Source organism: Candida albicans, chromosome 7 (genome assembly GCF_000182965.3).
Source record: "Candida albicans SC5314 chromosome 7, complete sequence".
NCBI lineage: Eukaryota > Fungi > Ascomycota > Pichiomycetes > Serinales > Debaryomycetaceae > Candida > Candida albicans.
This window is the reverse complement of record NC_032095.1, coordinates 632907-647998: the sequence shown is the minus strand read 5'-3', so window position 1 is coordinate 647998 and position 15092 is coordinate 632907. Positions and strand designations below refer to the sequence as shown.

Genomic DNA, 15092 nt, shown 5'->3' with positions numbered 1-15092 from the left:
TGATTATATGGATGCAGCAATTTGACTTTATGTTTTCTTTGATAAGCACTGGAAAAATGGAAAGAGGTATTAACACAGGGAGGATTCTAGATAAACGGTTTCGTCTTTCAATAATAGAATCTGATTTGAAATAATAGGAACCAACAAGAACAAAAAAAACAAAAAAAAAAAAAGATTTGTATAAACAAAAATAGAAACAAAAACAAAAAGCTGTAGTTTGTGAAGAAATTGAAACAATCGGAAAACAACAATATCAAACTGATGCCCAATAACACTGTATGTACCTAGATGGATTACCAAGATCTACTACATAAAATAATAAAGGAGTTCCACTCACTCAAAGAGTTCAAACCATGGGATAGCAGTGTTTTGTATGAGACGTTACTACGATCAGTATTAACTACTTTGATCGAACTTTTGGGCATAGACAATCCACCCAGTTATCTACACCTCACCACCAACAATGATAGTATAGGTGATTTGAAAATAAAATACTATGGAAATGCATTAAGCAAGTCAATCAACGGTCATAGCATGTTGCAATATCTTGAATCAAAGCATGTATCGATATTACAGGCCGTGGTTGAGATTATTAATACGCGATCATATAGAATCAAAGAGTCTTATTCTGCTGTTTTCAAAGACGTTTCTCATTTATTTGAAAAACTACTAAAGGAAAGATATGAAGCTGAATCTAATCTAGAGGATTATATATTGCAGTGCTTGATGTACGAGACCCAATTTTACCAAGGAATTGTTGATAATGTTTTAACTGCCGATGACACCGAAAAATTGGCTAGTTTTTTGGGGACACGACTATCTGAAGAAGATTCGATGTTTAGCTATAGGGATATAGATTATCCACTAGAGTTAAACATTAATAATGAATCTCTTGAAAAGATATATAAAATTTTCTTAGGAGTCATTGGCACCAAAAGATTCGATATCAAGGAGGTTGCGTCTGCTGTTGTTGGTGTGTATAAACGACACCAGAGAATAGATCATTTTGAAAAGTTGGATTCAGATGAGATTTTGGGAAAGTTTTTCAGAAATATATTGCCACAACTGTTCCAGAGTGTGACAAATAAGGTTTTCCGGGAATTTCACAAAGAGGTAGATGACCCACCATCGGACGTGCTAGACCAGCTAGATAATATTGTTGATGACTTTATTGCGGTTGGAATTGAAGGGGTAGATTTGGGCTTTCCGGCTTTGTTCAGACACTACATAAAATTCATGAACGAAATTTTTCCCACTGTGGTCGAGGATGCTGACCGCGATTTTGTTGCAAGAATTAATAGTTTAATTGCTCAAGTCTTGGAGTTTAAAGACGATGAAAAATCCTGTGATATCAATCAAGTGGTATCTGAATTTGTTTCATTACAAAGTTTGCTACTTAAGAATAACTATCTTTCACCATCTACATTATTGATGCGTGCAAGTACTCACGATTACTATAAAAATTTACAGATCGTGAAAATAACCTTTGATGGATGGAATGAGAATTCAAAGAGGATATTGAAATTGGAGAACAGCGGCTTTTTACAAAGCAAGACATTGCCAAAGTATTTAAAATTATGGTACTCAAAAAGTATGAAGTTGAATGAATTATGTAACCGGGTAGATGAATTTTATAATGGAGAACTTTGTCGGAAAGTTTGGCATTGTTGGAGGTCACAACAAAATGTCTATAATCTCAAAATGGAGGTTGCTGACAAACGTCTCCTAAATCAATATTATATCAAATGGCGGAAAAAAGAGAAGGATATGAAAGCCAATCTTACTATAGCTGTTGAATTTGATCATTTTCATTTATTGGATAAAAGCTTTAAGATATTGAAAGGGTACTTCAACTTGGCCAAAAACAGTGATGTCCTCGCAATGTCTCTATTTCAGTCATTTGAGGAGAATCGCGACAGCCGTATCAAGTTGAAGTATTTTCAATACTGGAATCTAAAAATATCTGATAGAGTACACGGCTTGACTATGAAATTAGAGAAGTTTCACCAAGTTAAGGACAAATTTGTATTAGGAAATTATTTTGAAACATGGTATTATAAACATAATCTCGTTGAAAAGTCTAACAATTTCGTTTCTGCTAAAGATTTGCAGTTATTGGCGAAAACTTTTACCAATACATGGCTAAAGAAATTCTTGCTATACAAGAAAGCATTCAAAATTGAAGAAGAGCTTGGCGCTGATTTAAAAAGGAAAACTTTTGATAGATGGAAGGAGGCTGTCCAACTTGAAGTCAAGGCAAAGGAGTTTCACGAGCGACATCTTCTAGAGACTGCATTTCATGAATGGAAGTTGAAACTGATTTTGATAAGTAACAGGGCTTCATTTGATCATATTTTGGTACAGCGTTGCTTTCAAACTTGGTCCGTGGAAATAAAACTTCGAGAACTACAGCAAAAACAAGATACTCGTTTGGTAGTGAACATTTTTCAAAAATGGAGAACCAGGCAACTCGAGCTAGCAAAACTTGACGAAAAGTCTCAGGCATTTTATGAATCAAATATGAAACATTTGGTAGTGCAAAAATGGAATGTCGAAAACAGTAATATTGGACTATTAGAGAAACGAGCAGATCGATTTTTCATTCGAAGATTTTTCATCCAGAAATGGCAATCAAAAATGACAAAGTATGAGGACATCACTGTTTATCACTTGGAAGATGAAATTGCCACAAAATTAGCCTACAAAGTATGGAGGCAGAGATATTTTGAAAACTACGAAGAAAAGTTGGATAACTTACTTGAAACAATGGATACCAGTGCAGCAGATACTGTACGCTGTTCGCGATATTTCGGTCTATGGCGGGCCAAATTGCAGACCGTGAAGCAAATTGAAGAACGCGTATCTACGTCTGTAGCACCTAGTGTTGCAATACATTTTAAAAACTGGCACGTCAAGAGCCAGCAGAAGCAAGAGTTATTGGAAAGTGCCTTGCAGTTTGAAGAAATAAACTTGTCGCGTTTTCTTCTCATTTGGTTTCAGCGTCTACAAGAAGTGAGTCAGTTGGAAGATCAGGCAGAGGACTTATTGGCTCAAACTAATTTCAATTTACTACGTAATGCTGTTCATAAATGGTCTATGCTCTACAACAAAAACATCAAGCGACATAAACAATTGTGTGAGGATTTTATAGCAAGAAAAGAGACGGCAAAAGTCAGATCTATTTTTGATTTATGGCTATACAAGATCAAAGAAATCGAAGCCAATACCACCATCATAAGCAATCCTTCACCTCTTTCCAAAAGATTTCAGCATCAAAGAGAGATGGGCTTGACCCCTCAAAAGAAAAACTCTCCTACCAAAGTTTTTACCCCCACCACTTCCAAAGATCCGAGTCCAACTAAACTCCAAGAAACTACCCAAAGAATGAGAAACCAGAACATTAGTGCTTTGAGGGAGCATTTTGGAAGGGCACGGGCATCGTCTACACCTAAAAAGTTATCTCCTGTCCGGCTCTCGTATACTAATATTCCTTCCAATCTTCGGCCGCCACTGCCACCAAAATTCGATGATTCAGATATTGCTACTGCCAAGAGTTTGGGTCGTATCAGACCCATGGTGTTTCCAATAGATGATCAAGCAAATTTTTCACCTATGGATAGAACAAAATTACAATCTAGAAATGCTATGTAGTTATTTATTATAATACAGCACTTTCAAACTTGTCTATCTGCTCGTTTACATCTTGTCGAATTTCCTCAGGATCAATCTCTTGGTCGATAATCTTTGTTTCTGGCACACCTTGTACCATATGTGGGTTTTTATTCACATTTTTGTAAACGTTTAAATACTCGACCGTTGTGATGGTTGACCTCAACATATCATGAACTGTTCCAAATTCTCCTTGAGCAAATTCACTTAATATTAATTTTGTAATGTTAAAGATGGTCAGTCTGTCTTTTCTTTGAGCCATAAAGATTTGTATAAACATTCTGAGAGAAATTCCATCAAACACTCTTGATGAATGTAATAACTCCCAGTTTGGGACTTCGTTGTGAGTAATTATAATATCGTAGTTAGTGATATCAAAATCTTGTTCGCTCTTATCATAACTAGCAAATTTACCATCCAATTCTCCAAATCTAGTAATTCCAGTCATACACGCTGGAACATCCATGTGAACAGACACGGTTTCATTTTTGTAGTTTTCCAAAATATAATTGTTTGTGAATTGTAAAGCGTCACCGCCTGGGTAATTGAAACTAGAAATATAGCCCATGTGCAACGACAATAAAGAACTAATAATAACATTTGCCCCAATAATAAAAATCAATACCTTGTTGAGAACGCTTAACCCCCATTTTTGACAAATGTTTGTTACTCCATTTGCAGCTTGTAATGTGAAAATTGGAATAGTATAAACAATGAATCTCCATTCTTTGTGAGGTTGGAAAGACATTGCAGCAATAAACAAAATAGAGGAGATGAACAAAATACGCAATGAATACCTTGCAGGGTGGGGGACAGATTTCTTATCTCCAAATTTGGTACCATCATTGGCTGGATCATTAATTAATCCTGGAATAGCCAACATCAATATAACTGGTGGCCTGAATAATTGAAACAAGTACTTTTTGAAATATGTATCCCATGGCTCTGTTCCCCATTCGGTAGATTTTCCTTGAACAATATTAAAAATAAAGGAGTCTATTTCAGGAATCAAAGGTCTGCCCCAAAAATAGGAGTCAATACAAAAACTGGTAAATCCACCTAGTAAAGTACCCATGGCCAAGTAAATAATGTTACCAAAAATGTTAGATTGGCCAAAACCCAACGACGACACAATTGCGATGATTAATCCAAACAATCCTACTTCTAATCGAAAAACAATACCTGTAAATGCTAACCATGTAAGACCCGATAAATCGCCTTGAATGATTTTGCTAAGAGAAAAATTGACCAATGGTAAGGCAATAAAGTTGGGCAAAGTACGCGACGAATAGTAAAGCAAATGGAATTGGGACAATAAAAGAGTCGTATACCAGAAACCAATCAAACCTTTTCTTTTACTTTTCTTGTCGCTAAAGGTTATCTTATTTATGCTATCTCTCAAGCGAATCAACATAAGTACATTAACGAGTCCCAAAACGGCACGTACCAATTTTTGCAACTCGTAACCCTCAATTTCAAACCCAAATGCAGAACTTAACAATAATATTGGTTTTGCTAATCCAGCCACAACAAGACTTCCAAGAAATGTTCTTGGAACGACACCAGGAAATTGTTTGTGGTCATAATTGTCAATTGTCTCAAGTGGGAAAATACCAAATTTCAAGATATCATGAATTGCTTGGATATTGAACGACTCTTCCACTTTGGTGAATGGGGATATAACTAAATGAAAGGAGACTAATGCAATGAGTGTTGCATCTAGAACTTTGTTGTAGCGATACATAATGAGTTCTTTATTGCCATGATGAAGAGAAAACTGGTAATGTGTTTTGAAAAAAAAAAATCGGAAATTCAATACGGCTCGAATTTGCAATGAGAAATGGTAGAGCAAAAAAAATTAATGGTTTAAAGCGATAACTAAGAGGCGAATACTTTCTTTTTGATTATATCTCTTTGAATATTTTGATAATGGATGAAATTCCTGAACTAGTTACAGAACTCCCTGAAAATGGTGTTATTAAAACTGAAAAAGTCCCAGCTGCCCCCTTTGTTCCTTCTTCCCTGACACCAACAGCATTGGCCAAAAAAATACCAATTACTATTGTTACTGGATACTTGGGTTCTGGAAAGTCGACTTTATTGCAAAATATCGGGAAAACTGCAAACAAGCGACTAGCAATAATTCTTAATGAATTTGGAGATTCCTCGGTTATAGAAAAGTCGGTGACAATTCAAGATCAAGATGATAGTGTTCAGGAATGGTTGGACATTGGCAATGGCTGTCTTTGTTGCACTGTGAAAGATAATGGTGTTACTGCGATTGAAAACTTGATTGAAAATTCTAAGGATAAAATAGATTATATTTTATTGGAGACCACAGGTGTAGCGGATCCTGCCCCAATTGCCAAAATGTTTTGGTTGGATGAAGGGTTGGCATCAAATATATACATAGACGGAGTTGTAACAGTGGTTGATGCCGAACATATAACCAAATGTTTGGACGATGTGGGAGGGCATTGGCATAAAGAGAGTTTAGGGGAGGACGTTGAGTTTGAGGACGGAATAACTACGGCACACTTGCAACTTGCCTTGGCGGATGTTATATTATTAAACAAAATTGATAAAGTGTCTGACACCCAGCCCATGACCCAAAGAATCAGACAGATAAATCAAACCTCCCCTATACATACAACTAGTTTTGGAGATATTGAAATTTCTAAGATTTTGGATCTTCATGCATTTGACGTTGACGCAAAATTGACTACTTCTGAAACATCATTTCACGATGACAGGATAAGTACAGTTACCATAACTTTTCCATTTTTGGAAAATGAAGAAGGGTTTTCCAAAGTGGAAAACTTTTTGCAGCATGTTCTTTGGGATAATTTCGTAAATGGCAAAAATGTAGAAGTTCATCGTATGAAGGGTCTTTTAGTTCATGGGAATGATGTGAGAGTGGTACAGGGTGTACGAGATACATATGAAATCATAGAAAATGGTAAGTTGTTGGAAGAAGTCAAGGAGAATAAATTAGTGTTTATTGGTAAAAACTTGCATCGTCCGGATTTGCAAGAAGAGCTAAGTAAGTTTTTATAAATCCTGTTGCATACAAGGTTAGACGTAGTTTGCCTTGATTAGGCTATTTGCATTATTAGAATGGGTATTATAGGCCTTGTTTGTCAGATTAGAAGGTATCTAGATAGTTATTTGTAAATGTCACGGTTTTCTACAAAGTATCTTTTTTATAACCCTAGATTAGGCTAATCGATCTGATTCACAACTATCATATTACCACAATTAAACGTTGTACTATTCACATAAACTGTTTTTTTTTTCAATATGGACCAAGTTATGAAAGATAAATTTACACTCTTGAACCTTTTCCTATTGTTCTTTATCAATTACTACCAAATACGGAAGAAAGTCAGTTTCAGTGTTTACTTTTTCATGTACATAGTTGCCTTTTTTTTTGTGCTATTCGCGTAATAAACAATTTTTTTTTTCTCTCTCTCTTTCTCGTTCTTTCTCTCTCTCTCATTCCGTTTCAGTATAATTTTATTGGCGTTATTCTTCAAAATTTTTTTTTTTCCATCTAACTTCTTGAAACAGGACCTAAGTATAATAAAGTTGATTAACTAATCACCATCAAACAGGAATGTCGAAAGTGGAAGAGCATGAGAGTGTGAATAACCTAAAGAGGAAATTCCCCTCGTTGGCAAAACCCAGACAGCCGTTGAAAGAGACGAATTCTAACATCCCATCACCACATAAGCGTGCTAAAATAGAATCCCCAAGTAAACAACAATCAACGCAACAACCTCAACAGCAACCACAACCACAACCACAACCACAACCACAACAAGAAAAGGCTACTCACAAGCCAAAGAAATCATCACATCAGCTGAAAAATAATGACAAGCTTGCTGGGGATGAAATGCACGAATGGCAACAGTCTTGGAGAAGAATTATGAAGAGTTCAATTGTTTACTTTGAAGGAGACCAGCAACTGCTAGAATATAGAAAAGCACATAAACTATTGAGACTAGTTGGGTGCAAAGTGACTCCTTTTTATGACAACAATGTAACTATAATTATTTCTAAACGTCCGTACGACAGTAAGACAGAATATTCTCCGCATGACATTTTCAGCAACGTAAGCAAAGCGAGTATCAAGGTTTGGAACTATGATAAAGTGTTTCGTTTTTTAAAACATCTTGGTATTAATATCCAGACCGGGGTAGACGAGCTTGCGGTTAACACACATACAATTCTTCCTCCATCGTTGACCAATAACAATGAGAAACCCGATTTATACAATTTGTTGAAAGAAGAAAAAATATATGGCTCAACCGATAGAGATCCTAATGCAAAGCGTGATGATTTGCATTATTTGGGCAAGAACTATTTATATGTTTATGACTTGACCCAGACAGTACGGCCCATTGCCATTCGTGAATGGAGTGACCATTATCCGGTTATGCAGTTATCATTGGACGGCAAGTGTCCATTTATAGAAGATCCCACAGACCAGAACCTGGAGAGAAAACGGCTTAAACGATTAAGAAAGTTCGAAGCTAATCAAGCGCATCGTGAGGCTTTGAGATTGGCCACATATAAGATGATCAATGGCATTTCAATGAGTGTGCATGGTTTCACTGCCACGAGCACCAGCACAGACAAGGTTGATGAAGAGGAGGATTCCACTGTCAAGGAACCTAGTGAAGATCCAAGATTCCGTCAACCACTTAACAGAAACTCTTCTTGCATGCAGTCAAAGGCATTTGAGGCAATGGCTTCTGGATATAATGGGGCATCTAATGCGGTTCAGCCCTCAATGGATTCTAACTTGAATAGTGCTGCTGCAATGGCTGGCGGGAACGGTTTAGGTCCAGCATTATCACAGGTTCCTTCCAAACAGTTAAATAACTTGAAGAGAAGGATTTTGATGAAGAAGAAAACGACAAACACAACTGAAAAGAAAGATAAGGAACATGCCTCGGGTTATTGTGAGAACTGTCGTGTTAAGTATACTAATTTTGATGAACATATTATGACCAATAGGCATCGCAATTTTGCTTGTGATGATAGAAATTTTCAAGATATAGATGAGTTAATTGCTAGTTTGAGGGAAAGAAAAAGTTTGGGAAATGTCATCTCAAACGGCGATTATGTATAGAATGTTTCGTTTTATCTAATATAAATTTAGTGTAGTGCGTGTAATGTGACAAACCCAGAAAAAGAAAATAAACTGAAAAAAAAAAATACTCTGCTAAATATAATTTGTATTATTCTAAACCGAGTCAAACACCCATCCTATTATATCTAGCCCAAGTGTCCATGCTATCGAAAACTGTATCAAAAGTAGCATGTGCTCGCCCGATATGGAGAAGATTATATGCAAACTCCTCAAATAACGTGGGATCACCTGAATCTACAACTGAATCGAAGCCCAAGGTCAACAGGTTTGCGAAACAGTATGCCAACCAAGACCAAAATCGAAATAGGTTACAAAGCGGATCAAATCGTACGATCCCAAGGGATCCAATTCCGTCCAATGAAGGTCCCAGGAAAAACAGCGGTAATACCAATAGACAAACTTCAGCAAAACAGAATTTAGAGAAATTAAAGCAGAATCGTTCTCAACAAATACGTTCTGGTCAGGAAAAAATTACAAGATCTGGCTCTGCCAACCTGGGATCGAGTGCCAATTCCTCATCACAACCACGGGCTCCGTTGCTGCAATCTGCACCTCGCAAGAGGATACAACCAAAGAAAATCAAAAAAACAGTAAAGAAATTAGTCAAGATACAGCTTCCCCCTTTTATCACTGCTTCAAACCTAGCTACAATTATGCATGTGCCCCTTAACGATGTTTTCAAAAAATTGGAAGGTTTGGGATTTGAAGATATCAGACATAACTATATTTTGGATAGAGAAAATGCTGCAATGGTGGCAGATGAATACGGTATTGAGGTTGAGGTGGTAGAAGAGAGTGGTGATGATTTATTTCCTGCGCCAATCAAACCGGATTTGCTTGTGGAAAGGCCACCAGTTGTCACCATTATGGGTCATGTTGATCATGGGAAAACAACTATTCTTGACTACTTGAGAAAATCGTCTATAGTATCACAAGAGTTTGGTGGCATAACTCAGCATATCGGTGCTTTCTCTGTGACAACTCCCAAATCTAAAAAGAGAATCACCTTTTTGGATACACCTGGACACGCTGCATTTTTGAAAATGAGAGAAAGAGGTGCCATAATTACTGATATTGTTATCTTGGTAGTTGCAGCAGATGATTCGGTTATGCCTCAAACCATCGAGGCCATCAAACACGCCAAGAAGTCTGGTGTGCCAATGATTGTAGCAGTAAACAAATGTGATAAACCGGGAGTCAATGTTGAGAAAGTTTTGGGTGACCTCTCGCTGCACGGCGTGGATATCGAAGACTATGGCGGTGAAACTCAAACAGTACAAGTGTCAGGGAAAACCGGTTTAAATATGGATAAATTGGAAGAGGCGGTCATCACTTTGAGTGAATTGTGTGATTTCAAGGCTGAACCAAAGGGGATTCATGCAGAAGGGTGGATTATCGAATCTGAAGTAGTCAAAGGAATGGGTAATGTTGCTACAGTATTGGTCCGTAGAGGCTCTTTGAAAAATGGAGATATCATTGTGGCTGGTAAAACATTTTGTAAAATAAGAGGGATGAAAGACGAAAATAACAAAATGGTTAAAATAGCAGGACCATCAACACCAGTGAGAATTTGGGGTTGGAAAGATTTGCCTGATAGTGGAGATCAGATTTTACAGGCAAATTCTGAACAGATTGCCAAAAAAGTAATTGATTATCGTATTACTAGATCGCAAGAGATTCAGGCAACTAGAGATATTGAAGATATCAATGTGAAACGTCTAGAGGAAATTAAAGAGGCTGAAAGATTAGAGAAAATTGCCGAATTAAAGAAAGCCGGTTTGGATGCTAGTACTTTAGAAAAAGCTGAACAGGATAAAAAGACAATAAAATGTAATTACATTGTTAGGTCAGATGTGTTTGGGTCAGCTGAGGCTATTAAGGAGAGTATTGATGGATTGGGCAATGAAGAAGTTGAATCTGTTGTTATATCTCATGAAGCTGGTCCTCCTACCGACAGTGATATCGAACTTGCCAAAACATTTGGAGCTACTATTTTTTGCTTTAACATGAAGGTGCCAAAACCTATTGCTGTTCGTGCTGACAAAGAAAAAGTTAAAGTCAAAGAACACAATATCATTTACAGGTTGATTGAGGATGTTACAGATGAATTAAGTTCCCATTTGAAACCAAGGGTAGAAATCAAAACATTGGGTGAAGTTGATATAAAGGATGTGTTCGTGGTTACTGTTAAAAAACAGAAAGTTAAAATTGCCGGTTGTAAAGTTACAACAGGGTCCATAAAAAGTTCATCACAAGTGAAGGTATTACGTAATGGTCAAGAGGTTTACTGTGGTAAACTTTCATCTTTGAAACATGTTAAAGATGATATCACGGAAGCTACAAAGGGTAAAGATTGTGGTATAGCATTTGAGAAATGGCAAGATTTTGAAGCGGGTGACAAGATACAGGTTTATGAAGAAATCCTACATAAGAGATATTTGTAAATAGATAGAGGGTTTATTTTTGTATATAATAATTGGTGAATATAGTAAACATCAAAAAAGCAGTGCTACAATAACTGCGAGATTTTGGAAATACGATTGGTAAAAAAAAAAGTAAAAAAAAAAAATCCATTGCTAAATCTCATCTCTATTTCAACCAAGCATACTCTAACAAATATGTCTGCCAATGATGAGTATTCTTCTGATGAAGAATCATTTGATGAATCTACCAAATCCAAGGTCCTTTTAGGTTTTGTTGATGCCCCTATAATAAGTGATGGCAAGGATCCTGAAGATAATGATCTTCCAACGATTGAAGATACCTTTATTGGAGGACAACCAGTGTGGTTGCATCCAGATTCTAAACCTGCTGAAAAATCATTAACTTGTGATGTTTGTAATGGGAAATTGGCTTTGTACTTACAAGCGTTTGCACCTATAGATGGCAAATTATATGATCGGGTGATCTATGTATTTGGATGTAAAAATACAAAGAGTTGCTCTGGTAAAAAGGGAACCGTTAAAGTGATCAGAGGGATTATCAAGGACTCTGAAACTGTCAATAGAATCAAAAAGGAAAACCAGGAAGCATTGCAAAAGGATATGGAAGCTAAATTGAAGTTGGAGAAACAAAAAAAGTTTAATGATGAATTGACAAAAGATTTGTTTAAAAAAAAAGATACACCAGAGGCATCAAATCCATTTGGTGGGAATAGCAATCCATTCTCAAATCCATTTGGTCTGAACCCTTTTTCTAAGAAACCCGAAGAAGAAAAAGAAGAGGAAAAGGAGAAAGAGAAAGAGACAAGCAAATCCAAATCGTATGCAGATGTTGCCTCCAAAAATGCTCCAAAGCCAAAATCAGTGAAAAAATTACAAGACGATCTTCCCGAGTATCGTGGATTATTTGTCTATGTTGACAATGAAAAATTTAAAAAGATACAGCATGACCCTGAATTGGAAAAATATAAACATTTGATAGACAAAGAAGAATACGATGAGCTGGATATTCTAGAGAAACCGAGTTCCTCTGCATCAGCTTCAGGATTAGATAACCCTCAAGCTAGTCAGATTTCAAACATGTTGAATGATAAGTATTTTGAAATGTTTTCCAACACCGTCAAACACAATCCTGGTCAAGTCTTGAGATATGATCTTGGAGGTAAACCATTATTATACAGTGGCAAAGATGATGTTGCCAAAAAATTTTTGGCACAACCAGCAAACATTCCTAGACCAAGTTTCAATCCGTCTAGTGAACGTAGATTTGAATTACAATTGATGCCTAAAGCAATAATGGATTTAGAAGATCTTGGTAACAATAGAAATGTGGGAATTAATGATATACTTAACGGAATGTCATGGGGAACTATTATAGTATGCACTGATGAAGAAGATTTCATACCAGAAGAAAATTTTGATGCTAATCAAGTCGGATATATAGAAGAATGGTGTGGGGTCCAATGGGAAGAAAGTGTATAAAGTGTTTGATTCTCTCCCCCCTTGTTTTTTTTATTTGCCTTTTTACGGACTTACGTATCAAGTAGAAGTAAATTATTATACAATTATTTGTAGTCTTGTTTGTTATCTTTCAAGCTTAATGTTTATACAAATCAACACCTAAAAGATCAACTATGGCCTTACCAGCAGCCAAAACTTCTTCATCAAAGTATCTCTTCCCAGACAATTGCAAACCAACTGGAGCTCCTACAAACTGAGAAGGATCGTAGTTTTCATTTTCCAATTGTTCTAACTTGGATCGATATTTATACTTTGTGTCTTCTTCTGTCCATTTATCTTTTGTTGGATCTTGGAAAATACCAGTTTGGAAGGATAAGGTTGGGAAATCTAAAATGTTCCACAAAGAAGTGTAGGACCAATTGTAAACCTCTTCACTGTGAGGAGCAACATTGTTATAGGTTGGACTCAAAATAAAGTCAACTTTATTTTGAACCATAAAATCATTGTATTGATCCCTCAACTGATCTCTTGTGACATTCAACTCACGGTTTGAAGCCACATCATAATGTTTAGCACCTTCACCATAATTCAAATTCCATTTGGTCAATTTGGTCAAAGGTTCATTAGAACCTGACAAAAGTTTACGTTGCATGTGGTTCCCATCACAATTGTACATTTTATGAACGGTTTCATATGCTAACTTGGTGTTTGGTGGATCAAATTCAATTATCTTTGCACCGGCACCCTTTAATTTTTCAACAACAGTATTCAATGCACGTCTAATTGGAGGTGAGACTCTTACCAATCCATCATCTCTAATAATGGCAACTGTTAAATCACCAATTTTTGGAGTGGAAACATCACGCCAAGGCATTGGCAAAGAAGTTGAATCAGATTCCCATGGCTTACCTTCATTGATATAAGCTTTCATCCACAATTCCAAATCATCTATACTTCTTGCCATTGGTCCAGCAACGGCTGGTACTGATTCTTGACCAGCTCCACTACTAACGCCACCTTTGACTGAGATACGTTTGGTTGTTGGACGTAACCCATGACATCCAGAATAAGCAGCGGGAGCTCTAATTGAACCACCAATGTCACTTCCAACCCCAATTGCAGAACCACCATACCCTACAATAGCACCTTCTCCAGAGGAAGAACCACCACTTGATAACAACAAATTGAAAGGGTTTTTAGTAAGGCCAGTGAAATTATTAGCAGAATCAAGATGCATTAAAGTCTGTGGTTGAGAAGTTCTGACATAAAAAACTGCACCTAATTTTTCCAATATTGATGTTGTTACACCATGAGAGTTTGGAATGTTGACAATTTTAGAAACATATCCACCATGAGTGATTTTATCTTTATAATTCATTTGTTCTTTCAAAGAAATTGGAATCCCATGTAAAGGACCAACAGTTTTCCCATGTTCTTTGAAATAATTGTCTCTTTCTTCTGCTTGCTTTAACCCTTCATCAATGAAAAGTTCCATAGCACAATTAGTGAATTGATGTGCCAATGTTGCACGGTGGGCAAACGCTTTGAATACTTCGACTGAACTCAATTCACCAGCAGCAATTTTTTTGGCTAATTCAGTGGCTGTTAAATCCGTAATAGCAAATTCTTCTGGTGTCAATAATTTTTGAGAGTATAAATAATCAACAGCATTGAATTGATCTTTGATTAAATCATCAATTGGTTTTGGTAATTCAATAGTGTAGTTTTTAGGAATAGCATCTTTTAAATCTTGTCTATATTTTTCAACTTTAGGTAACCATTCTTTAGTATAGATTTCAGAATCCTCGTATTTATCAAGTGGATCCTTGTTTAAAAAAGTTTCATAAGATACTGACATTGTGTTTTAAAATTTTGCAATTGGTAAAGTTGTATCGGGGAATAAATCAAAAAAAGGAAAGAAAAAAAAATTAGAATCTATAATGAAGTGAATGAATAATATGTATTTAAAAAAAAAAGGTAAGATATCCAGAAGTGGGGATATCTAATCCCTATTTATACATTACAAAAATTAGCTTTCCGTCGAGTAAAGGTTTGTATAATTGGTGTTTGATTTACTTAACCAAAAATATATTTCCTTATATGAAAAAAAAAAAAAAGAAAACTATCGCCAATGTTCCGTTTTGGGAAACTAAGCGCGTTTAGAGAATAATTATTCACTGATAAGATTAATCAAGTTCTGGCGCGGAATTAGAGATTTGGGGCCACAGTGTAAATTTGTTGAGCATATTTTTTTTTTCCTCAATCCTTCTTGGCTCCGCACTCTTTCTTCCAGATCGGTAATAAAATTTAAATAAAAGTGGAGGTCAATGATGGTGGTGGGGCAAGTGGAAAAACATATCAAA

At 36.2% G+C, this 15092-nt stretch overlaps 7 protein-coding genes across 7 annotated transcripts; 5 read left to right on the top strand and 2 right to left on the bottom strand. All coding sequences in view use genetic code 12, as the record gives it.

Annotated features, from left to right (window-relative positions):
* Positions 1–288: 288 nt before the first annotated feature.
* On the top strand, positions 289–3651 carry SFI1 (Sfi1p; the record flags this gene model as incomplete). The annotated part of the gene is made up of 1 exon (XM_711892.2): positions 289–3651. The coding sequence occupies one exon, from the start codon at positions 289–291 to the stop codon at positions 3649–3651; it is 3363 nt and encodes a 1120-aa protein (XP_716985.2).
* Positions 3652–3658: 7 nt separating this feature from the next.
* ECM39 (dolichyl-P-Man:Man(7)GlcNAc(2)-PP-dolichol alpha-1,6-mannosyltransferase) lies at positions 3659–5413 on the bottom strand (the record flags this gene model as incomplete). Its single annotated transcript, XM_711893.1, has 1 exon — positions 3659–5413. One exon carries the CDS (start codon positions 5411–5413, stop codon positions 3659–3661), a length of 1755 nt encoding a protein of 584 aa, XP_716986.1.
* A 185-nt stretch (positions 5414–5598) lies between these two features.
* On the top strand, positions 5599–6726 carry CAALFM_C702960CA (uncharacterized protein; the record flags this gene model as incomplete). Its single annotated transcript, XM_711894.2, has 1 exon — positions 5599–6726. The coding sequence occupies one exon, from the start codon at positions 5599–5601 to the stop codon at positions 6724–6726; it is 1128 nt and encodes a 375-aa protein (XP_716987.2).
* A 559-nt stretch (positions 6727–7285) lies between these two features.
* DBF4 (protein serine/threonine kinase activating protein) lies at positions 7286–8806 on the top strand (the record flags this gene model as incomplete). The annotated part of the gene is made up of 1 exon (XM_711895.1): positions 7286–8806. The coding sequence occupies one exon, from the start codon at positions 7286–7288 to the stop codon at positions 8804–8806; it is 1521 nt and encodes a 506-aa protein (XP_716988.1).
* Positions 8807–8967: 161 nt separating this feature from the next.
* IFM1 (translation initiation factor 2) lies at positions 8968–11271 on the top strand (the record flags this gene model as incomplete). Its single annotated transcript, XM_711896.2, has 1 exon — positions 8968–11271. One exon carries the CDS (start codon positions 8968–8970, stop codon positions 11269–11271), a length of 2304 nt encoding a protein of 767 aa, XP_716989.1.
* A 174-nt stretch (positions 11272–11445) lies between these two features.
* On the top strand, positions 11446–12750 carry CAALFM_C702930CA (uncharacterized protein; the record flags this gene model as incomplete). The annotated part of the gene is made up of 1 exon (XM_711897.2): positions 11446–12750. The coding sequence occupies one exon, from the start codon at positions 11446–11448 to the stop codon at positions 12748–12750; it is 1305 nt and encodes a 434-aa protein (XP_716990.1).
* A 115-nt stretch (positions 12751–12865) lies between these two features.
* Positions 12866–14587, bottom strand: CAALFM_C702920WA (uncharacterized protein; the record flags this gene model as incomplete). Its single annotated transcript, XM_711898.2, has 1 exon — positions 12866–14587. One exon carries the CDS (start codon positions 14585–14587, stop codon positions 12866–12868), a length of 1722 nt encoding a protein of 573 aa, XP_716991.2.
* Between the last annotated feature and the right edge of the window lie 505 nt (positions 14588–15092).